The 27817-nt window shown below is 39.3% G+C and overlaps 1 protein-coding gene across 2 annotated transcripts; it reads right to left on the reverse strand.

Annotated features, from left to right (window-relative positions):
* Positions 1–26855, reverse strand: si:dkeyp-84f3.5 (uncharacterized protein LOC334144 homolog). Of its 2 annotated transcripts, XM_053622756.1 has the most exons (4): positions 25368–26855; positions 22939–23012; positions 22271–22362; positions 1–3756 (listed from the first exon to the last, which is right to left on the reverse strand). In XM_053622756.1, the coding sequence occupies exon 4, from the start codon at positions 3362–3364 to the stop codon at positions 1544–1546; it is 1821 nt and encodes a 606-aa protein (XP_053478731.1). In that variant the 5' UTR covers positions 3365–3756; positions 22271–22362; positions 22939–23012; positions 25368–26855; the 3' UTR covers positions 1–1543. The 2 variants fall into 2 exon arrangements, with proteins under 2 accessions (XP_053478731.1, XP_053478721.1); XM_053622746.1 differs by lacking the exon at positions 22271–22362.
* Positions 26856–27817: the final 962 nt, after the last annotated feature.

The raw sequence follows: 27817 nt of genomic DNA on the forward strand, positions 1-27817 counted from the left end.
TGAGGTCAGATAACAAATTTTATTAATACAAGTATGCAAGAGATCTGCAGTTTTAGCCATTATTAAAAAAAGAAATCACCCACATGCCACAGAAACAAATAAGGTGGCCATTTAGTAACAATTTTCACAATTTGCCAGAACAGTGAAGGACTCGTGCATAAAAAGTGAGACATTAATACTTAAGTGTTGACCTGATGAAAATGATCACCTATACTTCATTTTAGACCCTGGTATTCACTGAAGAACATAGTCTGTGGCTTTGGACACAAGGGGTATACAGTTATATTCCCATATAATGGTTATCAGTCCCAGGGTATTTTCAGGTAAAGTTGCTGTTTACATAGTGGTGCAAAGGTGGACCATCATGGACCAAAACCCACTGTCCGAGAATGAGCTCGTAGAATTGCAACCAGCCCTACTTTGTATATATAGTCTTTACAGCAGGACAAGATAGTCTCAGAACTGACTTGTCCTCAAATGTCTACTGTCCTCCTAACTGCAAATGCAGTGATTATATTAGATGTTACTCTCTTGAATGAAAAGCACTTTACCTTGGCAAGGAACTTTGGGCACATTATGTATACAAACATGCTTTCTCTTCAGCTGTCTAGTTGCCAGCCCAGTACCAAGGAAGCTCTCAGAACAAATCTGCAATATGTACTGCATCATACCACCAACTTACCACCGTACCCTGGGTTCCAACAAAACTTGTTGCAGGCAACCAACACTACTTCAGCCTGGACTTCTACAATAATGCCTGAACCAGGCAGGAGCAAAAGGCAGGACCAGACTGTTGGTAAGGGTACATTTTGGGTGTCAACAATAAATTTGGCAGTACTTTTTCAGCATTATCTCTTGTTGTAAAGGAGGCTATATAACCTGATAGCATTGTGCATACAAATACTGGGTAACGGGTGTTTTTTTTTTTTTTTTAAACTGCACACCTGTTTTTTTTATTGTTAAAAGAATGGAAACAGTTATTTATATGGCCACTGTACCATCCAATAATTTAATCAGGGCCTACTCTAGGAAAACAAGAAAGGGCACTAAACATTTCTACGCATGTTCCATGCTGTGTCTATATTTAGTACAATGTTTGACAGTAATTATCAGAGTAAGAAAAACATGTTCACAAAATCTGTGGGATTGTCTTGGACATCAGTAACTGGCAGCTTTGAAGACATTCACTATCAAAAGTGTACACACTGCAAAGGCAGATATGAGCTGTTCTTAGATTCTGTAGAGGACAAATTGAATGTTTCAAGGTTAATGAGTAACAGAGGGAAAAATAAAGATGCGTAGACAGCTGGTGGCTTAGAATTAGCACTATAGCATTATATTACAATTTAGCATTCTCTTTGATTCAACCAAGATCTGACCCCTACTCTCTCAAAATAGCATAATTGTAAAACAAGAAATTAATTCAGAAAAACCTTGTTGAAATCAGTATGTACTTGATTTGTTGTTCATTGCAGATGTGGCATTGTATCAAACAGTTAAATCAATAGTTCAAGGTATATTATATTGTTTCTTCAAATATCTTTCAACCATGAGAGCTTTGATGTTTGAGGAATAGCTGTAGCTCTGTGAAGGTCTCAGTACATTCAGTGCATTCATACAACACGTCTGTTGATGTACTCTCTTTTGAATCAGCTTCTGACTCGCTCCTTTCAACACTCAAATCGTCTTCATTTTCTAAATACTCCATATTGGCCTCTGCAGTTGGAGATGCTTCTTGACCATGCTTCTCAGACCCTTCTTTATCATGATTCTCTAGATGGCGCTCTAGAGCAGAGCGGAAGGTGAAGCGACATGGACAATGAGGACAGCTTAGCAATACCCGAGAGGGGTTTATTCTGTGGTAACGCCCATGTCGCTGAAATACGCTAAGTAGCCTAAAGACTCGACCACAGTCTTTGCATTTGTAGGTCATCCGTGGCTTGAGTTGAGATGTCTCTTGAGTATCTGACAGCTCATCTTTGTCTGGTGGTTTTGGTGACTGCTGGTCTTCATTGTCCTGACCTTCATGATCACTGTCATTGCTTGTCTGCGTTTTTGGAGACTCATGTGTAGCAGTTTCATCTTCATGGTCTAATTTTTCACCATCTGCCTTAAGCTTTATGTCTGAACTATGGTACATGGCAACGTGTCTTGTGACATCACATCTTTGTGGAAAGTGTCTACCACAATAAAGGCATGTATGAAGGGTACCCTTATGGTATCGCATATGACGAGACAGGCTACTAGAGTGAACAAAAACACGATGGCATTGTTTGCAAGGGAATACCTTAGAGTGTGGATTACCTCTGGTAGCACCTCCTCTTGGTCTACCTCTCATTCGTGGCCTCAATAGATCCATTCGTTGAGTTTGGTGTTTTGAAACCATTTGACGCATTATACCATAATAATTAACAGAATGTCGTCTAATCTCAGGTACTGGTTCAGAAGAGTCCTCATCTGGATGATCTGAAAGATGATGCTCTTTCAAATCTGACAAGCAATTAAAGTGTCCTCCACATAAGCCACAACGATATGATCGGTCAGTAGTAGAATCATCAGGAGAATGGGAGGCATTTTTCTTAGGGCTGCTCTCATCCTGTTCCTGCATGTTCTCTTTTTGTGTGGGATCATCAGTTGCTTTACTGACATGAGAATGATTAAGCAAATGGCTCTGCAGGTCTGATAACCAAAAGAAACGCAAGCCACAAATCTTGCAAGGATATGATTTATCTATACCATTTTCACGGTCCTCATCAAATTTACTGGAACTCTTGGATCCAAGTGACCCATGCCATTCTTTCTGATGTAACAACAAGGTCTCTTGTCTCAAGAATCGTTTTCCACAATGTCCACAACTGTAAAAACGTTCATGTGCATGATTCTGAAGGTGCCCACGAAGGCTCTCTCTATCATAAAAATCTTTGCAACATAAGGTACATTTAAAACCTTGCTCAAGGGGACGATATCGCTGATGCTGTTGTAAACTTCTCTGGTTCCTAAACACTTGGCCACATCTCTCACATCTACACTGGGCATGGTCTCTTTCTGCCATTTTGTTTGAAGGCAAGGAATCCTGATAATGTGCTTGGTTTGACAATAATTTTGACATGGGTTTTCCAAATAAGAATGAAAAGTTTGATAAAGCGGATCTATCAACCACTGTGAGTGTTCCATTTTCATGAAGTGCAAATTCAATAGGTTTCTCACAACCGTTAGCTGCAGTTTCAGAAATGGAAGAAAATGGGCCAATGGGTCCATGATTAGCCATGTGATTGATCAGTTTTGGGTACTGACCAAACCCTTCACCACACTCTGTGCAGATGAAATCATTTCCAGTTGAAAAATCAAGTGAATGATACGCCATGTCTATTCAACCAAAACTTAAAATCTGATGTAACAAACAGTTCAACAAAAAAAGTGAAAAAAGATGTGGGATGAATAACATTCAAGTGTTCTTGAAAGCTAAATTGGAAACTGTAGATATGCAAATGCCATGAACATCTAAACTTTCCATTTGAAACCAAGTACAATATTTAAGAGATCTACTACAGGCTCACATGTTACAAAGTTCCAGCAATTCTTCCCACTGTCATTTTGTCATTTCTTTTATAGACATTATCGAATCATCAAGTCCATGATCCCCAAAGTGCAGACGGAAAAGACTGAAATCTGGGATCCAGAAATACTGGATACCAAGCATAAAAGGTATTCTCCTTTCTTTCTCTGGCTTGTGGTCTTGAGTCAGGATATTACCATCTAAAAAAAAAGAATGGGAGAACATGAGTCAGGTATGAATGTGCAAAATTTTAAATTCAGTGTATGTAGATTTCCCTTGAAAGACATCCATCTACTGAAAATGAATTTTAAAAATATCTATTTGTCCTTCTTTATTTCATCATTCAAAGGCTTATTTCACTGTAAAACTAGGCACTTACAAATAATTTTATTGTATACAGCCACTGTATGATCATGACCTCTAAATTCTTACTGAAAACATATAATGCAAAGGTAAAAGGAGAGTTTATTTCAGTTAAAGCAAAAAGACAACTTGCATTCAATCATGAATGAATAAATGACAAAAGTATTCTTTTTTAAAATTAATTTCATGAATCAGAAAAACAAGCCAGAAAGGCAGAATACCTACAAAAGCAGCCCACTACGTACTGTAATTCAGAACATTACTGATCAAAATCAAAGTATAAAGGTTCATATATTAAATATACACCACATTTCCAAATCCAGACACCACTTGACCAACATTTCTTCTGAAATCTTCTGAAGTACATCAATACCAGCAGAGTAAATAACAGGAGCCTCTACTCTTTGGTTAATGTACTTTGCCTGGTGTTGGACAATAGGGATGTCTACTATTGTTGGGTAATTAGACTTGTATTGTAAACGAATTAATTTCAAATTCTGATTAGATGCTTGGCAGGCAACTTCTGTATGGACCACCATTTATACTCTGGGCCTTATCTGGGACATACTCAAACCAAAAAGACACTTACATCACAATGTACAAAACTGTCTAAGCAACTTTTTTTTGTTTTACAGTATACTGCCAACTTAAGTATCTGTTCAGCAGCTTGGCCAGGGAAACATGGGTTATTCAGAGTTTTTGTATTTGTATTTGTATGGTGGTGGTGATTACATTTTCAACCACCAAAGGCACTGTAATAGATGGAAGTGATGTCCACTCCTGTACAGATTACTCTCGAATGCCAGCACCACAGCCCACCAACAGATACACATACTCCTAGGCCATGAAGACTATTTAGAGAATGGTCCTAGCATTATGCCTGTACCCAAGTTTATCCCAACCACATAATCCAAGCCGCCAGAGGCATTCATACATTTTACTGAACTATAAAACTTGACAAACAAGTTTAAAAAAAAAAAAAAATAAACTTAAGTAGAATGATTTATCAAGGAGTTCACATTAGTCCAGTGAATATTTTTTTGTTTATAAATTTCAAATTGCCACTATAATGTGTGAGTAAGGATTAAGGTAAAGATTATGTCTGTGCCATGCTTACCAAAGGATCATTTAAACAAAAATAAAAAAAATCAAACAGAAACAGTACCTAAACCTTAAACAATCCAGGTTAGACACCAAACCACACTTTTGACTAATAAACAGTTAAAAAGGCTCACAACAGGAAAAAGTCTCTCTATGCTCTGAGGTAACTGATAACTGACAAAAGTGTTAAAACGGTGCCAACAAGAAATGCGTAATGTAACCATTTAGGTACAGAAGAAGACAACTGCCTTAATTGTCACAATAACTATATGGCCTCCACTATTTTAGGAAGGCTTTCCACTCGATTTTAGAATATGGCTATGGGATTGTGTACAACCGTGTTGGATTTACCCTTCCAGTCCATCCAACACAAAGGTGTTCAGTGGCTTTATGGGCAGCACCTTTTGTGGCAGACCACCCAATTTTTAGGTGAGCAAAAGTAATGGAACAGATATTCTTCAAGTGAATTAAAGTAAATATTTGTTTGCGTATTCCTTGTTCGCAATAACTACATCAAGCAGGTGACCCACTGACGACATCAAATTGTTACATTTTTCTTTTGTGTTGCTTGTGCTGTTTTTATAGCATAGTGTCCCCGTCACAACCCCCGGGTATTAGGCCCCGCACAGACCACAGGGTGAGCACCCCCTGCTGGCCTCACTAATACCACTTCCAGCAGCAATTTTTGTTTTCCCTAGGTCGTCTCCCATCCAGGTACTGGGATTGTCTTTTCAGTCTCCTCATCAGGAGGTGAAATGCATGCTCACAGGTGATTGACTTGGATATTCTAAAACCTTCCACTTTCCCCCCTGATGAAGTCCTCTGTTGTGTTGGCAATGCTTTTTGGGTCATTGTCTTGCTGCATGATGAAGTTCCTCCCAAGAAACACCTGTAAGTCCCATGTTCCAATATCTTTGGGTGTTGCTTAAGCTTTCCACAGTGGCAGCTTAGCAGTGTCATGGCTTGAACTCACAACACTGTCATCAGCCCAGAGCCTTAACCACAGAACATCACTGCCCCAGATAAAAGATTACTGTTTATGGACCCAAAAAGGTGGTGTTTATTAACCTTTTCCTCTGCAACTCTGGGAAAGAAGGACAGGAAGCCCAACAATGTTAGAGAACATGGACACAATTTGCTTGTCCTGGGCAGGTTGCCTGGGGAAGAGTGATGGCTCAGTGGTTAAGGCTTTGGGCTACTGATCAGAAGGTTGAGACTTCAAATCCCAACACCATTAAGCTGCCAATGTTGGGTCTTCAAGCAAAACTGCTCTGGTGTATCCTGCCACAGTTGTATGTCCCTTGGGATAAAGTGTCAGCAAAATGGGGTAAATGTACAAGTAAATGCTTTGAGGCATTCTCCAGAATAAGGAAAGAGGTTGTGTATGAGATATAGGGGAAACACAAATTTAAAATGTTTTCTGTCAGTTTAAGTGGAATTAGCAATTTTAGGGCAAATGTACATAAGAGTCACAGTCATTTTTTTTATCAACAAAGTATGTTTTATTCTCTTTTGAAGCAAGATTTTAACTTGATTTTAACTTAAAATTAAGTTATTTTAACCTTCTTTCAATCACTAGTTACATTTGTGTTTTGTACTGAAGCTAGGAATCTGGTCCCAAATATGGTAACTGCAAGAGAAAACTAATGATTGAAACCCTGGGATATTCTTAGTAGAGGCCCCAAGTGCTCTTGAGAAGGCCTTCCACAAGAATGTCTCTGTAGTTTGATCCATTTATATTTCCGCTCAGTGCCCGCTGCTGAAAAACACCCCAATACCAAACTTAAAGGTATATTCACAGGACAGGCAAGGCAGGCAAACTGATTGTGGCCCAAAGTTTTGAGGAGGGCCCATGAAGGCCTGATACCAAGTCCATGAAAATGTCAACCCTGTGCAGAACTCCCCCAAAACCTCGGGTGGTTAATTTACAATGGTATACTAGCACCCCCCCCAAAAATAGGAAGAGGAAAAAAAAAGAGGAAGCTGAACTGTAGTGGTGGAGATAATCTAATAATGATGTAACTGAGGATGACAACTGTAGACTAAGCTATAAAGTAATGTAACCCTAGCCCAGCATCATTTTAGCAAGCAAGCAAGCATGCAGCTACCTAGAAGTTGGAACTTGGTTTAGACCACGTAATGTTGATTATGTAGCTAGCTTTCTTTGTAGAATTTGACATTTTGCTCAAACTATCTGATAGTTTGTTGTTTTAAACAATATACAGAGTATAAAAGCAAACAATTTACCAAGCTGTTATAGCCTACTTGATGTAACAATGGTTTATCTACTTGGGAATCTTGATCTACAGAGTGTCCCAAAAGTTTCCATACATTAGGGGTTATTACCACTTTTTAGCAAAATGTCTTCCAAAGTTTTTCACAGTTAGTTTAAATATCACACTGGAAATAAAAGCAGTTGAATGTGAGAGGACGTTTCTTTTTTTTGCTGAGTATAAATTTTATAAAATATACACACCCACACAAGTGCAATCTAAATTATTCAACCTCCATTGCAAATCAGATATATTGTCAAAATTTACAGACTTTCAGCTGTTTGCAATGAACAAATCAAACAAAAGCAATTGAAATAGTTCAAGACAACGAATGCTTCAAGTGGTTTCCCCAAAATGCAACTTATAATGATTTCTCCAGTTTCAAAATGGTTCAACCCCCTGAACAGAAGCCCTCACAACAGCACAAATATGCAAAATAGGTGTTGTCTCAAGCACACCTGGTGCAACTTAATGAAGCCCTTGATACCTGAACTGGCTAGGGGCACAAAATACATCAAATACCTGGATGGGGCAGAAAAAGGAAGCTATCAACAGTTGCAATCAGATTTCTGAGAAGGCAGGTTGTGAAAAACCCTCGAGTGACTGCAAATGACACGCAGCAAGACTTGGTGGCAACAGGCACTGATGTTTCAGTGAGCACAGTATGGCGCGTACTAAAAGCAGAAGGTTTCCATGACAGAACTCCAAGACGTACACCACTACTGACCCAAAAGCACAAGAAAAGTCAGCTCCAAATCATATAAATAAGCCACAGAAGTTTTGGGATTCTGTTCTGTGGAGCGATGAAACAAAACTGGAACTTTTCGGCAGTATGGATCAGCTGTATGTCTGGAGGAAGAAGAATGAAGAAAGAACACTCTGTCCACAGTCAAGCATGGTGGTAGCTCGGTGATGCTCTGGGGCTGCTTTGCATCCTCTGGCACTGGAAACCTTCAGCGTGTGGAAGGCAAGATGGATTAATTGACGTATCAGGAAATCCTAGGAGAAAACGTCATGCCGCCTGTGAGGAAGCTGAAGCTTGGGCATCATTGGACCTTCCAGCAGGACAATGATCCCAAGTATACCTCAAATTCCACCAAGGCTTGGTTGCAAAAGTCGTCCTGAAAGATTCTACAGGGCCATCACAGTCACCTGACTTGAACCCCATAGAAAATCTCTGGTGGTATGTGAAGAAGGCGGTTGCAGCAGGCAAACCCAAGAATATTACTGAACTGGAGGCCATTGTTCATGAGGAATGGGCTAAGATTCCTCAGGAACACTGCCAGAAGCTTGTGTCTGGCTATGCATCTCGTTTGCAGCGGGTCATAACAGCAAAAAGTTCCTCTACTAAGTACTAAAGATGCTTGCCATGAAAGGGTTGAATAATTTTGAAACTGAAGAAGTCATTGTAAATTGTATTTTCAGTTGAATTTGAGGTAACCACTTGAAGCATTTGTTGTGTTGAACTATTTCAATTTCTTTTGTTTGATTTGCAATGGGGGTTGAATCATTTTGGTTGTAACTGAGCCCTGCGTGGCTTATATGTGGTTGTTGGTTTGTTTTTCTTTCTGTCTTTTTGTAGTTGTGTGTGTGTAGGTGTCTTTTGCAGGACGGAGCAGGGTTTAAGTGCCATTAATTACCTGAGGTTACACCTGTGTTGGGCTTGCGCCCCAGCTATTTAAGCAGCCTTAGTTCATACCTCAGGTCTCGATCCCCCTCTTCGTGCTTCTGGTGCTAGTTGTTATCCTTTTTATGTTAATAAATGTATAATTTTCTTATCATGATTCAATGTGTTGTCTCCTTTTTGTCACAGCTTATGAGCCGGCCGTGACAAATGGGGTCTCGTCTGTCAGACTTGGAAATGTTTCCATTTGACGGGTTTGGTGAGTGCTTTGTTTTGTGTTCGGCTGTTTAAATAAATAGAATATTAGTCCAAAGTATGGGTTGTATTTGCACTATTGTTTTGGATATTTTCACATCCCTTTTTAAGGAAATACACGTTGGATTTGTTTGGTTTGAGGAGGGGATTTATTCGAGTGGTTTTCCCTTAGTTTAGCTGACATTATTTTCTTAGGCAGTTCGAGAAGGCAAGCGATCTTGCGAATCCTACAATGGATGGATTTTTGAAACGTTAGTTGTGTTCCCTTGTTAGGCCTAGCTGCTTGTTCCCTTTTGGAACAAATAGGTTTAAGGTAAAGTAGATATGTATTTTTTGTGTGGTGACTGTGGGTAGAGCAGTTGTCTAGGGGGCATATCCGTGGTATAGAATGAATCGCCAGCTTGCTGATTGCTTGTTTTGTACCAGCGGGATTTAGTGCATAAATACGCCCCACCAATAACCGCACGAAGAATAGGGGCAAGTTACATCACTTAAAATTTTGTAGATAGGAACGGGGACCTTTTAAATCCCTCCTGTTGGGGGTTACATGGGTTACACATTCTGTTGTTTATCATGTGAATTTTATGTCTAATCTAGTGGAAGATTTCATTAGTTCCCCGGCTGAAGTTTTGCTTGATTCTTGTACTAAATTATTTGGTCTATAAATTTATAAATTATCATCATTTATTATTTAAATTAGCAATTATTTAAAATTGCGGATCATTATGGGATTGAAATAGAGGATACGAGGTTAAAAGACACGGTAAAAGAAACTCTTAAGACAAACTTGGCAGATAAGACAATATTGATCACTATTGAGCCCAACACAGTGACTGCAAGTCCCCCGTTAAAACCTTTCCCAAGTAATTTAACTGCCTATTTAACTTTTGAACAAAAAGAGAAACTATTGTTACAGCTCGAACAAGACCGTGTGAAGCTAGAAATAGAGCGTGAAAAACCTAGATGCGATCAGACAAATATTGAGATCCAGAAATACCACATGGAGGTGATAAGAGAGTGGGCTAGGTGATATCTTAAGAGCTGGTTCTCAGGGTGCTTCTCAAATGTTTGACTCGGTGGGAAATTTAAGGTTAGTGCCAAAGTTTAATGAGCGTGAGCCTGATATGTTTTTTATGCTTTTTGAGCAGTTGGTGGAAGCAAAGGTTGGCCCAGTAAGGAATGTACATTGCTTTTACAATGCGTTCTTACCTGCAGGGCTCACCCTTTCAGTTTCAGGTGGTGAAGACAATGCTATGGTGAAAGCTGCCATTTTAAAAGGTGTATGAGCTAGTACCAGAAGCATAACAACAAAAATTTAGAACAGTGTTAATGAAGCTCATGTTGGGTTTGCCAGAAAGCTCGCTGCTTTATTTAATCATTGGTGTATGGCATCTGAGGTAACCACGTTTGAAGATTTGGCTAATTTGATTGTGCTTGAGCAGTTTAAAAACCCTGCTCGAATTGCAACATATATAAATGAGCAGAAAGCTGACATAGCTGCTAAAGCTGTGGAGTTGGCCCATGATTGTTTTGACGCAAATGTAATTTTATTATCCCTTCATTCGCAAGAATGAAGAATTTTCTGAAATTAGAATGGATGGTGTCAAAAAAATTCAGTTTTGATCTGTAATTATCGTTGTGGTAGAGTGCCCTGTGGTTAAGGTCAAGGGTTAAACCAGCCATCCTTGTGGCACCAGTAATAAATTCTGTCAGTCAAATTTGTGAAGGGCTCCCAAAAGCGATGAACTCCTTAAGAGATGCAGATTATGCTCCCTTTATTACACGAGTATGTAATGCTTGTTGGTAATGAGACTAAAATTCCGGTGACGATAGTAAGAGATACAGGGGCTTCGGAGTCTTTTTCCTCTTCGGATGACACTGGTACCAGTGTTCTTATTAGAGGAATTGGGGTGAATGTCTTGTCTGTTCCCTTGGATAAAATAGTGTTGTCATCAGACCTTGTGAATGGAGAAGTAGTGATTTGGAGTGCGCCATGCCTGTGGAGTGGTGGACATAATAACGTAATAATTTGGTGGGGGGAATGGTATGGCCTGATAGCTTCTCACTGCATGTGATATCAACTTCTCACCTCCTAGGTTTGGATGAGAGCATCGACAGGCAGGTATTTGCAGCCTGTGCCACAACTCAAAGTATGAGTAATATTCAACCAAGTTTTTCTTCTGAGTCTGCTGTGCTTGGACCAACATTTCTAGTCACTGATAACCTTTCTGTTTCCCCTCCTGAACTGATTCAGGAACAGCAACTTGACTCTTCTGTTGTAAGCTGTTTGAGAGTGTGTTATCTTCTGAAGAAATTATGTTGCTAATTTTTTACAGGATGGGATGCTGGTGAGGAAGTGGATTTCACATGGTAGGGACTTTGCTGGGGACCCTATTATGCACGTAGTAGTTCCAGAAAAATATCATTAACTTGTGTTACAGATTTTCCATGAAGAAATTGCTGGCCATTTAGGAGTCAAGAAGACCTATGACTGAATCTTGCATCATTTCTTTTGGCCTAAATTGAAGGACATTTCAAAGTATATTAAGATATGTCATACTTGTCAGTTAACAGGCAAGCTAAATAAAAAAAAAAAATTAAACCTGCCCCATTGTTTCCCATTCCTGCTACTGGTCAGCCATTTGAGCATTTTATTATTGACTGTGTAGGCCCATTGCCTAAATCAAAGTCAGGTAGCATTTATTTACTTACTGTTATGTGCGCATCAACTCGGTATCCTGCAGCCTATCCTCTCCGTACAATCACTGCTAAATCTGTGGTGAAAGCTTGGTCTCAGTTTAGTTCCAGAGTGTACAGAGTGATCAAGGTTCTAATTTTACCTCTCACTTGTTTTCTCAGGTTTTGCAGCTGCTGTGTATTATGCAGAATAAGGCTAGTGCGTATCATGCATAAAACCAGGGGGTTTTGGAGCGGTTCCATCAAACACTAAAGTAGTTACTGCGTGCTTACTGTACGGAGATGGAGGATGACTGGGAAGAGGGATTGCTGTGGTTGATGTCAGTACGGGTGGTAGGTCAAGAAAGCACTGGGTTCGGTCCCAATGACCTGATGTTTGGGCATACTGTTCGTGGGCCTTTGGCGATCCTGCGGGATAACTGGATCGAAAGTACAGGCTACCTCCCCAGAATTTGATAAACTATGTGAATGGCTTTAAGCATAGATTATATGAGGCAGGTAAGATGGTAAAATAACTGCATACATCACAGTTGCGAGTCAAGTCACTTTTTGATCAATGAGCTGAGCGACGGGAATTTGTTCCAGGCGATCAAATGTTGGCTCTGTTGCCTGTGGAGGGTTCACCTTTCCAGGCTCAGTATACTGGCCCCTTTGTGGTGATCAAAGGAGTTACTGATTTAAATTATTTAATTACTACCCCAGAAAGAAGGAAGTCAACCCAGTTGTAACATATCAATTTGTTAAAGCCCTACTATTGCCATTCTCATGTATCATCTCAAGTATCAACTGCTGAGCATGAGGTGAAACCTGCCTTAATAGCTGGGCCTATTTTGTCTCCTCCTTTGAGAGAGGGGAATGATGAAGGGGTTTCTCCCCCCAATGATATGATATTGTTGGTACAAATTAAAAATTCTGAGTCTCTTAACAACTTGAATGCAATGTTGGCCCATTTACCAGAAGGTAAATGTGCTGATCTGATTGCCCTTATTGAGGATCATGTTTCTTTATTTAGCGACGTACCCTCACATACACCTTGGGGTGGAGCATGATATTGATGTTGGGGATGCGGCGCCCATTCACCAGCATTTTTATCGCGTTGCCCCAAACAAACGTAAGCATATCAATAGGGCTGCAACAACTAATCGAGAAAATCGATAATTAAAATAATCAACAATGAATTTCATTATCGATTAGTTGGGTCTCAGACGTCACTGTGGATAATTCCCATCAGTGACTTCACGTCACAATGGTGAAAAACACATTAATATGAATAAAACATCTGAAAAACAGCGGAGGTCACAGAGAGAGCTGCTGCGGGAAAAACACTTCAAACTAACTTGTAAGTGTATTAACATGGTTTGTCGTGTCAGATACTGCGATAGATGCGTGTGCTGTTTTCTTCAGTGCAGAAATGACATTTTTACGTTTAAGTCCTTATTTGTAAATGTTAGAAATTCATGCCAGTATTTCAATTTTACATATAGGTTTGTCCTGACAGCAAGTGAGTCTCCATTAAACTTGACTGAATGAGCACGAGTCCATGCATATGTGCCAAACAGCACGCAATAGAAAGGAAGCGCAATAACTCTAAAATATTCATTTAGATCAAATATGTTGTTTGATGCTATATTTAGAAACAAAAGTAATTGTATTTTTTATGAGAACGGTAACTGTAATGGGGTTATAACTAGGGATGCACCAAAATGAAAATTCTTGGCCGAGGCCGAAGCCGAAACCAAATATAATGAAAAACTTGGCCGAAGGCTGAATACCGAACATGTTTTTTCGCGTTTTTTCCATTGATTTTACCATTTTTTCACCATTGCATAAATTAAATAGTCAAAATGTGCTTTTTACTATTTTGTCTTGCTTTTCAAAGAAAAAAAATAAATTACAAAAACTACAATTTCAAAATATTTATTTAACACTGAACATTTTTTTTCAGTCCAGCAGGCATAGGCTACCAACAAGGAACAATATAACTTTAAATAAATAAATTAGTAAAATAAAAATATTTTGATGTAGTCATCTTTGAGCCCCCATTGAATAGCCGATGTTAGGCCTATAACTGACTGCTGAAAGAATGGAACACTCTGTAGTCTACAACAAAAAAAAGTGCGTTGATAAGAGAGCAAAAAATGGTTCTATTCGGTTATATACGGCTGATTATATTGGGGATATATACCGCTCGCGTCCCTGTACACCTCGCGGAGTATTATAGTAGATATAGTATAGTTAGATACGTTGTTAATGTTATGTTCCCGTCTTATGCCCTTGATATTCGACATATCAAGACATATCATATACACTGTCATGGCTGACACATTGCCTAGAGCCCCTTACTCTTCTTAACTGCTGACTAACCATGTTTGCTCTCTTTGGTTCTCTTAAATTGCTTCTACAAGGCCCGTGGTTGCTGGGGATTAGGAGCACATAATCTAAATGGTGGGTGTTCTCCAGTTTGGGGGGATGAAAGGATTAGATTGGGTTTCATAAAGGGATACCCTTTTCTTATGGGGGAGAGTGTTATGAGCCCTGTGTGGGATATATGTGGTTGTTTGTTTTTCTTTCTGTTTTTTTGTTGTTGTGTGTGTGTGTGTGCGTGCATGTATGTGGAGTCGTGTGGTCCCACAGCAAAGTTTGTAGTTTTGATTAGCAACATTACAGATAATAAAAGCTATCCAAAATTCAGTATCACACAGCTTTTGTCTAGGAAAAGATCTGAATCACCTTTTGAGTCTGCTTCTTTTGTGAACACCACAAGCAGTGAGGTAATTTTCAGCTAGTTTCCTTTCTGGACCACTTTAACAGGACTGATTATGGTTCAAGAACTATTCGTAAAAACACCCTAGGGTGTTACTGAACCATAAGTGGGTTGGGCTCAGTTCTCTTTGCATTCACAGTCCTTAACCTTGAAAACATCAGCAGCTTACTTGCTGCTCTTATAATGCCTCAGTTCACTTCCTATTCACACTTGTTCCTTTTGAACTGAGCTGCCTAGCTGCATAGCTGCCTAGATGGCTGCACCCACACTTGCAATGTGTATCATAATTAGAGCTGCAACAACCAATCGATAAAATCGATAATAACCGATTATTCTAATCATTGTAAGAGAATCTCATTATCGATTAGCTGGTCTGCGCACGGCACGGGGCACATTTACTCACTACGTTACTTCTGTTCCAAAAACACTGTGAGTAAATACTAAAAGTTGTGTCCCAAATGGCGTACTATACACTTACACTATGCATTGTATACTCTACCGTCTAGTGTATGAATTTTAGAAGGGTAATATCATCTCAAATGGGACACTAGCTTTTTTAACTAACCGGAAGTATAGGGTGTTTCCAAGTCAGTGGCACATTATGTCACGTAATGCGACGTCTCTAGCTTTAGCAGAATACCAAGAGTCAACAACAATGACTTTCTTCAGTTTACAGTTTGTCAGCGTTACCTTTTATTCCCAACATGACCTCAGTCACCATCAGATGGAGGCATAATCGTCAAGTGACTGAGGAAGAAAGTGTGTAACCCAAGTCTTCTAAGGCAGGGAGCATTTTATATTAAACGTCGTGAAGTAGACTGTAACCTGCAAACTTTACAACGCGGAGCTTGTATAGCACTAAAGCACGACAGTGATGCACAAGCACAAACTTATGTTTATATCCAAAATGCTTCACTGTGTGCAAGGGGTTAATAATATATATTCTGGTGTGTGTCTGTGTGTATTGGGTTATTTTCGGTCTTATATAATTGGACTAACAGTTGTGTAAATTTTAGTCTGAAGTTCATATTTGTAACACTCAGTTTGTGGATTTTATTTTAAATAAATGAAAAAAAAGGGTACAAAAATTATAAAAAATATTTTAAAAAAAAACAATAATAATAAAAAAAAAAACAAATAATCGTTAGTTACAGCCCTAATCATAATAGAATTAAGCTAGCTAGAATTGCATAATAATGTAGAACGGCAAAATAGAATTTTCCAAATAACCCTGGAACATCAAACATGCCTATGCTAGTACCTTTTTTCATTTTCTTTAACTTGTTCAAGCAATGTATGGGGCAATGTCAAAGCCTTTCACTTTCATTAAAAAAAGTTAAATAAAACCGTTCAACACTTTGCTGTTTTATAAGTTACAGTCCCCTCCTAAAGTAATTGAACAGCAAGGCCAATTCTTTTGTTTTGTTATAGACTGAAGACATTTGGGTTTGATATCAAAAGATGAAACAAAATCAAGTCTTTCATTTCCTGATATTTACCTCTAGATATGTTAAACAACTTAGAATATGGCAGCTTTTGTTTGAACCCACCTATAATATTGGAACATGACTGACTGGTGTTTCTGGTTGTTCAGGTGTGCCCTGTTAAATTGATTGTTTAAAGGCTTAACAATTATGAATGTCTACTCTTGGTTTGAGCCCTTGGTTTTGCATGTGAAGACTGCATTTCTAGTTAAAATGTATACACCACCATGAAAACCAGATAGCAATCTATGGGAGAAAAGCAAGCTATTTTGAAGCTGAGAAAAGAAGGAAAAAATCAGAGCCATTGCATAAGCACTGTGCACAAAGAAAGAAACCAATGGTGTACTAACAACCAGGCATCGAACAGGTCAGCCAAGGAATACAGCAGCTGTTGAAGACAAACACAGAGCTGTGAAAAAACCTTCAACCTGTGCCATCAGCAACAAACTCCACAATGAAGGAGTGAAGGTACAACAATCCACCATTCAAAGAAGACTTTGAAAAATAGAGTTGAAAAATAGAGGCCATACCACAAGATGCAAACCACTCATCTGCAGTAAGAATCAGTAAGCCAGATTGGAATTTGCAAAGAAATACAAATATGAGCCAGTTATGATTAAGTTCTGAAACGGTTCCTTGGACTGATGAGACCAAGATTAAAGGCCAAAGTGTGGAAAAAGAAAGGATCTGTTCATGATCCAAAACATAAAAGCTCATCGGTCAAGCATGGTGGAGGTAGTGCCATGGCTTGGGCTTGCATGGCTGCTTCTGGAATGGGCTCAATAATCCTTATTTATAATTCATGATAGTAGCAGCCCAATTAATTCAGAAGTCTACAAAAACATTCAAGCAGAGTGTGAAAAAATCCTAAGGTTGACAGAGAGGTTGGTAAGTGATTGCTGTATTCTTCTCACAGAAACCTGACTACAGTCAATGATGCCTAATGCAGCTATCGCGCTTGCAGGCCATCAGATTCATGATACAGACAGCATAAAGGATTCTGGAGGAGCAGAGTCAGTATTATGTGAATCCAAAGGCCAATGACTGGTGCAAGTCTCCTAAGTGGCACAAGAGAAAGGCATTTGTCCTATTCTCCGTGGATTGCTAGTTCAAATACCAATAATGCCATGGCAGAGAGCAAAGGGAGCAAAATTGGCCTTGCTCTCTGGGTTGATGGCCATATTCTCGCTCCCCTGTGAATCACAGCGACATGTCAATCGTGGGCATCTGTAAGTTCATGTATGCAGAAAAGGGCAGATAGACCTTTCCCCTGTGTGTTTTACTCTTTCCTGTGACACAGTATGAGCAGTACTTTGAAAAGATGTAGCTGGCTGGCTTCACATGTCTCAAAGGAATCACGTATTGACTTTCACCTTCCCCAGATGGTAGCAGTTATGTGAAAGGGAACAGCTGGTGGGTGGGAATTAGTAGGTGACCAAATTGGGGGTGCACAAATTCAACAATAATTGAACAATATTGTTCCCCAAAATGCACCTCTTGATGGCACCTTCACAATAGTAGAATCAATCACACCAACCTAACATTCAAACTTCCCTAGAATTTGCACTGTCCAACCAGAAGTATTTATACATTAGGTAATGTTTACACAAAGGTTAAGCACACATACAAGGCCCTACCTTTCCCCCAGCTAAGACAGACTGATGATTTTTCACAGTTTCTAACCCTGCCATACAGACCCACTGCCAACACAGTCAACTTGTTTGCACAACGAGAAGACATGTGGTTACAATGGACCTGGAGGAGTATACATCTACAGTGCTGTTTTACATAAATAGCTACACTAACAACATTACTGTCAGGAGACAAATGTATTCCCTAACCAGAAACCAGAATTTGGTGACATTGAGGCATGCAATGTGGCCAGGTCCAGTCTGAGAAAAGGCATGAAGAAGGCCAAAGCTAGACACAAACAACAGATCAAGTACCACTTAATTCACACAGATGCCCATCGCACATGGAAGGATATCCTGTCCATTACTTAAAGTCATGTGAAAAAATAAGTACATCCCATGTAAACTGATGGCTTTTTTGACATATTTGGACAAGTAAACATTTGATCATCCTTGAAACAGTGCCTATTAATAAAGTTGATATATTGAGCAAAACCACAAGGAAAATTAGCTTTTTCAATAATTTATTCAACAGAAATATCAATAGATGTGATATTCTTCTGTGGAAAAAGTAAGTATACCCTTGGCCTCAGAAGCTAGTATTGCCCCCTTTAGCAGAAATTACTTCTTGTAGCTATTTTGCTTAATTGTCCACCAGGTTTGCTGGAATTTTTGACCACTCTTCCATGCAATATTTTCTTAGTTGTAGGAGGCTGTGGCTAAGGTGGTAAAGCGGGTTGTCCACTAATCGTAGGGTTGGCGGTTCGACTCCTGGCCCACATGACTCCACATACCGAAGTGTCCTCAGTTAAGAAACTGAACCCCAAGTTGCTTCTGATGGCAAGTTAGCACCTTGCATGGCAGCTCTGTACCATTGGTGTGAGAGTATGTGTGTGAATGGGTGAATGAGACACAGTGCAAAGCTCTTTGTATAAAAGCACTATATAAGTGCAGACCATTTAGTTGCAAGATATTTAAGGGTTTTCTTGCATGTACTGCCTGTTTCAAATCCCCCCCGTAACATTTCAATGGGAATCAAATCCGGGCTTTGACTAGAACATTCCATAACCCTCCATTTCTTCTTTTTGAGCCATTCCTTGGTGGATTTGCTAGTGTGCTTAGGATCATTATCCTACTGAAAGGTCCACTTTCAGTTCAACTTCAACTTTCGAACAGATGGCCTCACATTATCTTCAAGCACTCTTTGATGATGCAGAATTCATAGCTGAATAAATGAATGCAAGATGTCCAGTCACTGATGCAGTGAAGCAACCCCAAACCATAACATTTCCACCACTGTGCTTCTCACTTGGTATGAGGTGCTTCTCCTGAAAAACTGTCTTTGGACTCAACCAAACTGTGGCCAAACAGTATCTTTGATTCATCTGTCCAGAGCACATTATTCCAAAAGGCCTGGTCTTTGCCTATATGCTCATTGGCAAACTACTGTCCTGCAGAGGCTTTTTCCTGGAACACCTCCCATGCAGGTCAAATTTGTGCAATCTCTTTCTGATTGTAGAAGCATGCACTTTGACACCAACAGTTGCAAGACTTACTAGCAGATCCTATAATGTAATTTTGGGGTTCTTGGAGATTTCTTTTTGGATCATATGGTCTCCTGTTGGGCTGAATTTGCTGGGGCGGGCAGTCCTGGACAAATTGGCAGTTGTTTGAAATCTGCACCATTTGCAGATTATTTTACTTACAGTGGAAAGATGTATTTAAGATAATTTGGAGATCTTTTTAAATCCCTTGCTAGACTCAGGCATCCAGAAGCTTTTTTCTGAATGCCTTACAGAACTCTTAGATATTGGCATGATGACACCACATACCTCAAACGGAAACACCAGACACTAGATATGAGAGGGGTATAAATAAGGTTCTAAATCACTGGCACCCAATCTTGAACATCTGATTTTAATTTTATGGATTTGAAGGTGTGATAAACGTAGGGGTGTACTTATTTTTCCATGTGACTGATCTGTTTTTTGTTTAAATTGTGAAAACTACAACAAAAGGTCAATTGATAGAGTGTATCACCTTAATTAATAGGCACTGTTTCAAAGAGGATAAAATGTTTGCTTGTCCAAATATGTCAAAAGCACCAACAATTTCCCTGGGGTGCTAAAGGGTTGCTATGGCTATTGAGTTATAAATCCGGACTGGTGCACTGTATTTAGCTCACTTTTTTGGTGCAAGTGCCTGCATCCACAAAAGTTAAACATCTCATGCTAGCCTACATGGCTAAAAACTTCTTATATGAGATCAGTTCTTCATTTCCAGGTATTCCTGCACGATGACATGCCATGCATCCAAGGCCTTAGCACATCTGTCAGTCAAACTGGGCACACAGAATTACTCCACAATGACACTAAGCATTCCTCTACTTCCTCTTCACCTATGACTGTGTACCTACTCATGCCAGAAACACTGACATCTCTGACAATGATGAGTCTGTTTACAGAGAAGAGGTGAAGAGACCTGTGAAATGGTACTCAGAATATAACCTGAACGTTAATACCAGCAAGACCAAGGCGTTCATCATTGACTTCAGGCAGTCTTGTGAAGACTATTCTCTAGTCTTCCTCTATGAAGACATGGTGAAGAGAGTTCCTGGGTGTCCACATCTCAGAGGACCTCTCATTGGCTGCCAACACCACCTCACTGGTTAAAAGAGCATAGCAATGGCTATCCTTTCTGAGAAGGCTCAAGAAAGCCAAGCTGCCCCAACAGTGGCCAGTGGCTTTCCATTACATTTATTCATTTAGCAGACGCTTTTATCCAAAGTGATTTACAAATGAGAAAATACAAGCAAAGCGATATATCAAGCTGAGAACAATACAAGTAGTGCTACCATACAAGATACATTGATTGAGTTCCAGAAGAAGCAAAGTGCACAGAGTAGAGGTGTAAGTGCCAGAGTAAAATTTTTTTTAGGGGTTGGTTAGGTGTTCACGGAAGAGGTGGGTCTTTAGCCGTTTCTTGAAGATGGTGACAGATTCTGTGGTCCGGATTGAGGTTGGAAGTTCATTCCACCACTGAGGAACAGTTAGTTTGAAGGTTCTTGAAAGGGACCTTGAGCCACACCAAGTAGGCACTACTAAGCGTCGGTAGTTGATTGATCGCAGATTGCATGAGGGAACGTAAGCCTTCAGGAGAGAGCTGAGGTATGAGTGCGCTGTTTCAAACAAGGGCTTGTAGGTGAGCATCAAGGCCTTGAATTTGATGTGGGCGGCTACAGGAAGCCAGTGGAGGGAGATGAAGAGGGGTGTGACATGGGTTCTCTTGGGCTGGATGAAGACGAGGCATGCTGCTGCATTCTGAATCATCTGAAGGGGTTTGATGGAGCTGGCTGGGAGGCCCAAGAATAGTGAGTTGCAGTAGTCCAGCAGAGACCATTACTGCACCACACAAAGAATACTGATGTACTTCATCCTGGTATGGTATGCACCGTCTCTGCAGCAGGTTATCAATACTACTCAGAAAATCGTCGGAATACAGCTTCCAACCTTGGTGGACTGCTACAGATCACTTTGCCTACACAAAGTAAACATTGCAGGGATCCGAACTCACCCATGTCATCACCTGTTCACCCTCTTGCCATCCATCAGGTGGTATAAGACCATCTACTTATGCAGCCCCCTGCGCCATTACATACATATTCTCTATTAACTTCTGTCTCGAGTGACCTAATTATAAGTGGGCAGCCAAAACGCATAGCTGTGTACATGTGACATTTTGAATGCATCTCCAGTGACCACATATGATTAGACTTCATACATCATTTTGACTGTAGGAAGGGTGTTGTGCATGTTCATTATGCCAGTCTTCCCACAAATTATCCCACAGAGCACATCTCATGTAAATGTACAGGCTGTTTCAAACATTTCAATTGCGTGGTCTAACAAAACTTAATGACTTTTCCCCAATTTTCTCCCTAGTCTTGGCCAATTCCCACCCACCAGTTAGGTCTACCCTATCATATGGACAGCTACAAATCTAGGGGAGCTTTCACATGCTTCCTCCAAGACACGTAAAGCCAGCCAAGTGCATATTTTTGAACTGCTACTCATGTTGTGTCACAGGGTGGTATAATGCACTTAGCAGAACACGCTATCCACCCCCTTCAGCATGCATCTTCAGTTTGCAGATGCCCATGATTGACTGTTTACTGTTCTCAATAATCAATCTTTTATTATGTCATGTAAACATTTAAACATGTTCACTCTTACCTGTACAAGAGTGTAGAAGCACTCTTTTCTGTTTTGATCATGTGACAGAGCAGGTACATGCAGACATTTTGACAGCTGGCATTTGATTACAAACTGAATTGTTCAGGCTTATGTCCATTTCGCTATGGCATGTAAATACCCGGTTTGGGATTTTTTAATGATCTTCGAAACCTTACATTTTAGTTGTGTTTTTTGTTTGTTTGTTTTGTTTTTAAACTTACTTTTTTGTCTTCATGTCTTATATTCACCATATTGTATTTTGTTGGATAACCTGCTTCTCTACGACTCACCTTAATTGAAAATGTCAAATAAATAATAAACATTGTTTTTCCTTTTTGAACGTTTCAGCTTGCTTGCTACTGCACTGTTGGACCTCCAACTACTGAAAATAAAAACAAAAACAAAACATTCTCTTGTTTTCCACATGTTTAAGGTTTAAAGGCAATATCTGGCAAATTAATAAACAAGAATAATATAAATTAGCTATGTCAAACTGTTTATAATTAAGTTTGATTGTGGTAGGCATAAGTCACACAGATATGAAAGATCATTAATAATTGTAAGGCTCAGGGCATTTCTTATTGTATTCACCATATTATAAATAATATCAGTGAATAATTACGATATAATTAGGAATCTCTAGCTACATACAAAGCTCAATAACCATTCCTTCTCTAGCACTCATTTAGCATCTTGTCAACCAGTGTTGCTAGTAAAAAGAAAACTATAGCTGGGCTTACCATAATCCACTAGCAAGCAGTATGTTCGCAGTAGAATTATAAACAGGATATAAAACATACTGAATTTATAATCATAAAGCAATTTAAAATCCGCTTTATAAATAGCCAAAGTAGAACGTAAACATTTTCTTATTAAAGTAATTCAGGAAAGACCTACTGAAAAAAATTCTCATAACTCCAATAATACATATAAGTTGTGAAATTCATGCATCACCTACCCTGATTCTGTGATGCATGTTGAATTCTTCAGCCAACTGATGCCAACACATACAACATAGTCCTCCTTAGATTTCTATAGCAATAAAAACAGAAAATTGTGTTAAATTCAGTATTTTATTTTCTCCAAATAGCAGATACCAGGGACAGACTTTCTGGGAACCACACAATCAGTAAAATGCATAGATCACAAGTCTGCACTACTATTAACTGTTTTGTTTACAAACTTGTATAAATTCACGTTGTATGTGTTAAAAAAAATTGAGAAGCAATTTTGGATTGCTTTATGGAAGTAAATTTGTTTAAGGTCTAAGGGATTAATGTAATCTAGACTTCAAAAGTAGGCCTTATCCAGAAAGCATTACAAACTAATGCAATTTCCTTTCAAATAAAAGGAACACAGAAAAGGCTACTTATAATGTAAACCATTGCAGAAAATTATGTAATATTTTAAAAGTACTTAAAATGTAAGGTAAATAACAATGTAGTACTTAAAATGTACATACTTTTAATTATGAATCTGAACAAAGGCAGTGGGCAGCTTAAATACTGTCTTCACGAACCAATTGCATAAGAGAGTTTAAAAATATTTATGCTATTAAAAAAACTATAGCTTCTTATTTATGAGGCATTTCATTGATACATAATTTAAAACTGAATTATTCTAAAATGGGACTACAAGTATTTTGATTTTACATTGTTGATAACTAAAATATGATGAAACCAAAGTACTCCAACACTGTACATCCTTGTCAGTTTTTTCTTCTCTGCTTTGGCCAGGTCTCGCCACCTATATGAAGTTATCATGCAACTCCATATGGGTAAACCTCTGGAATTTGTAGTTTTCAAGCCATATGTAGAACAAAGAAGCTTATAGTTTGTATATTTGGGTGCATTGCTTGAAAAGTGTGGGGGACGAGGATAAGTCTGGATAAAAGTAAGAAACCAACACAATCAACCCTGCTGTAAACAGACTTACAGATTGGCGACGTAATTGGTTATGACTTGTTATAAAATAATAGCATTATGTTTACCTACCCACTGTACATAATTCAAAGACAACAGTTGGCACGAATTTGCATTATGTTACTTGTTTATTTATATAACATATCATGGGATACTTGATTCGGATTCGCTGGAAGGAGTGTGTTAAAACACCGTTCTAAATTAACACGCTGTCTATAAGCATACTGCAAAAATTGTTCAGGAATGGTCTGAGGAACATGACAAAGGGTTCAAGGTGTTGACTTGGCCTCCAAATTCCTCAGGATCACAAGCTGATCGTGCTGGACAAACAAGTCCGATCCATGGAGACCTCCAACTTACAGGATTTAAAGGACATGCTGCTTGTCACCAGATACCACAGCACACCTTCAGAGGACCTACACAATATTAGGCAGGTGGTTTTAATGTTACAGCTGTTCGGCACGTTTCATATCACCCATTTTTATTCAACACAATATTTAGTTCCACTGAAACTTGCACACATTATTTAGCAGTGTAATCCGCCACTTTTACATATTAGCGTGTGGAAAGAGGATTTTGTACAAAGATTTAAAAATAGATCTCTTTCATTTTCACCACTGACTTGTGTGTTTGTAAATGATCCAGTGATATATTTAGACTAGTCTGATATGATGATATCAACACTGTATTTCAAACCCTAACATCCCTACTTTTAGAAGGGTTTGGGACACAACACCGTATCATTCTTACTTTAAAAGCAAAATTGTAGATTATCATGGACAGTTGTGGTACCTGTATTGCAAATAGGATCTCAAAGTCAAAAACGCCTATATTTCCTGTTCCTGGATGGCAAACTTATTTCCGCTGACAGACAAAAAAAAAAAAGGACTGTGAAATTTTTTACAAATCAGCTGGGTCAATTTCAAGCAGGTTTTTTTTTTTTCGCCACTGAGTGGCTAGCTTTTGACATTATACACTTAAGATGATAATATATCTATATATTATACTATATATAAATATCGACTATAATATATCCGATGTTCACAAATCCGGAAAATAAAATGCTCTATTACTTACAGATGTACAGATTAATATCCCACTGAATCAAGAACCGTGAGTTATCTTCACAGCGGTACAGTATGCTACCCATAATAGTTAGCTAGCTACATGGCTATTAACGTTACTCTACCATTGTTAGCTAAGCTAACCGTATTATAATCGATAACAAATTAGACCAAGTGAAACATACAAGTGGACAGCTAAGACCTTTAATTAAACTGCTCTGTAAAATCATGATAAATCATATGATAATGGTTTGCAGACAGGGCCATTTTGCGAGCTTCTTTGCTGGATACCTAGACTGGAATAGTAGCTAAACATTAGCCAGCAGTCGGAAGCTCTTGGCTAAACGACTCTGCGTATATTCAACAGGATTTCTGTGCTTTGCTTTTAAACGAGCACTAACCGCTTTCATTCTTCGTGATTTCAACATTTTGTCGTCCTTGTGTGCAGTGTCGATTCATCTCGCAGCATAATCGCCGTTCAACGGCGATTCAAATTCAACTTAGCAGTAATATCCAGCACTTCTACCGACCGAAGGTGTAACGCGAAAGTTGACGCGCTGAAGTCCACGCATTACGCTTAAACTCGCATGCGCAAAAAGAAAGAAAAAGAAAAGAAAAATGTGCGCATGCGCCGTGTATATGTGAGTACTCTCGGACAGTCTCGCGCATACCTCCAAAATGTGTATTCCGAGTTACGGCCGAAACGTACCCTACGTATCGACGCGAACGCATACGCGTCGAGCTACAAGTTTCACGCGTCGTTGCGTTCAGATATGTGTAACGGCGAAATTTATAACGCAACGCATGCGCCAGCTGCAAACTGAGCGCTACAGCAAGCGGCGCTCTATTGCTACGTTCATGGTACCTTGTAAGTGATCATTTGCAGGTGGTAATGACGTTACTCCCCGCCTCGGTACGGTCGACGTGAGAATTGTAATTAAAAACAAGGACGCATGTCTTTTCTTTGCACATAAAGCTCATAAATAGCTATCCACACCTTTAGAGTTACAGCCATGAGTGGCTACTAATACTGTTATTAGTTGTTACTATTATAGTGAACATTCATGTAATGTTGTGGACTGACACTGCAGCACAGTATAGTACAACGATCAATAGGGAGCAGTGTTATAACATTGCTCATTATTTTCACAAAGCAGCAATTAGCATGGTTAATGGTTTAGACTTAACCAAGTACTGTGTCTGTATATTAATTGATCTAGCCAATACTGCTATAAACAGTAGGGGTAGAAGGGGTATATTGTTCACAGTGTGAGGTGCCATGTTGATTGTACCTCCCTCCTTAAATAGTCATGAAACACTAAACAAAATTTTCTGAGATTTTAACAGAGGTGTTCATATTGCACATCATACAAGACAATCTTAGCATCTCTTAATTTTAATTGTAGGAGAAAGCTGGTTAATTTTGAGCTTTTGTCTGCTATTTTCATCTTCCTGGTTTAAAATCTCGGCCACAGGTAGTGACGTGGCAATGTACTATAGTACTTCGATGACTTGTCGGGGTCTCAGTCATGAGCCTTGCATTTTCTTATCATATGAGAAGATGTTGTCTCTTAATTATTCATGACAGCATGTGGTGCTTTCCTACATATGTAGTAGATGAGAGAGGCGTTCAAATGGGTCGGAGGTGCTTGTTTCAGTGGTGTAAGAGTTCGAGTGTGTTTATTCTGGAGAGCTATGAGAATGAGAAAGGTGGACTTCGGACTTGCTCATGAAAACAGTTTGTGTCCACACGATGATGCGGTACTCAGTCCCGAGGACTTTTCTATCCCTTGAAAATGAGGTATGTGTCTCATTTAAACCATGACAGTTTTACTTACCTTTCGAGCTAATTAAACAGCTAAAAGCTCCGTGGGCTGTTGCGTGCAAAACTATACAACGAGAGTCTCTATTGAAGGGAAGTACTTCCCTTTTATTCGTGAAAAGCTTGAGCCTATTAGCTAACTAGCATTCCAACATTTCTGTCATCTGTGCTGCAACCGGTTTTGTCATGTTTTCCTCCATAGTCATGCCAGGGGCTAATGATTCAAATAGACTGGGTGTAGGACCTGCAATGCTATCTATTGTGTCTACATTTAACCCTGGGGATTCAGGAGGAGAGAAGTCCTCTGCCTCATCTGGAAACTGTGTCACTCTCCATCTTTTTTTTTTAATGTTGTGAAGGCTCGCCCCCCTCTTCCTCTCCTGCCTTTCCCTGCCACGCCCACTACCTGTCCCTTCTTCGCACGGCCATCCATGCCCATTTAAGCTGCATTTTTCAAAAACATTGAAAGGTAGACTTGAGCTGAAAGAGGGAGGTTTCATGACCCTTTAAATGGGGAAGTAACTGATAGTTGAGAAGACAAAAAATGAGTGAGAAGTATAGACTAACAGCAGGATTGAGGCGAGCCAAGATGGCACTGCTGTAGCATAATTTTGCTGAAGCTCTGCAATATGTGATGCATCAAACCTAACATTCTCATTCGTCAAACGATGGTGAGCACAGTGACCATTGAAACAGGCTTTAGACTTCTTATCCCTTCTTTTGGTGGTAAAAAATGAAGGAGCACAACATTTGAGAAGTACTGCACTCTTATGCCAGAAAGTCCTTGGTCAATGTGTTTGAGGAAGAAGCACTAGAACTGATGGAGCCATCATTCACTCCATAAACAACTAAGCTGCCAGCAAAGAGGTTTAAAAAAAATGTGAGATAACCAAATCTGTAGAAACTGTGCTAAAATCTCAACTGCTGACAGTAATGGAAAGAATTGAAAAAATGCAAGTAGAGTCTTTCAGTCGACTACAGTCTCTTGATGCAACAAGAGACAAGAGATACAATGCAACAAGAGATACA

Source organism: Ictalurus furcatus, chromosome 1, assembly GCF_023375685.1.
Source record: "Ictalurus furcatus strain D&B chromosome 1, Billie_1.0, whole genome shotgun sequence".
NCBI classification, from domain to species: Eukaryota; Metazoa; Chordata; class Actinopteri; order Siluriformes; family Ictaluridae; genus Ictalurus; species Ictalurus furcatus.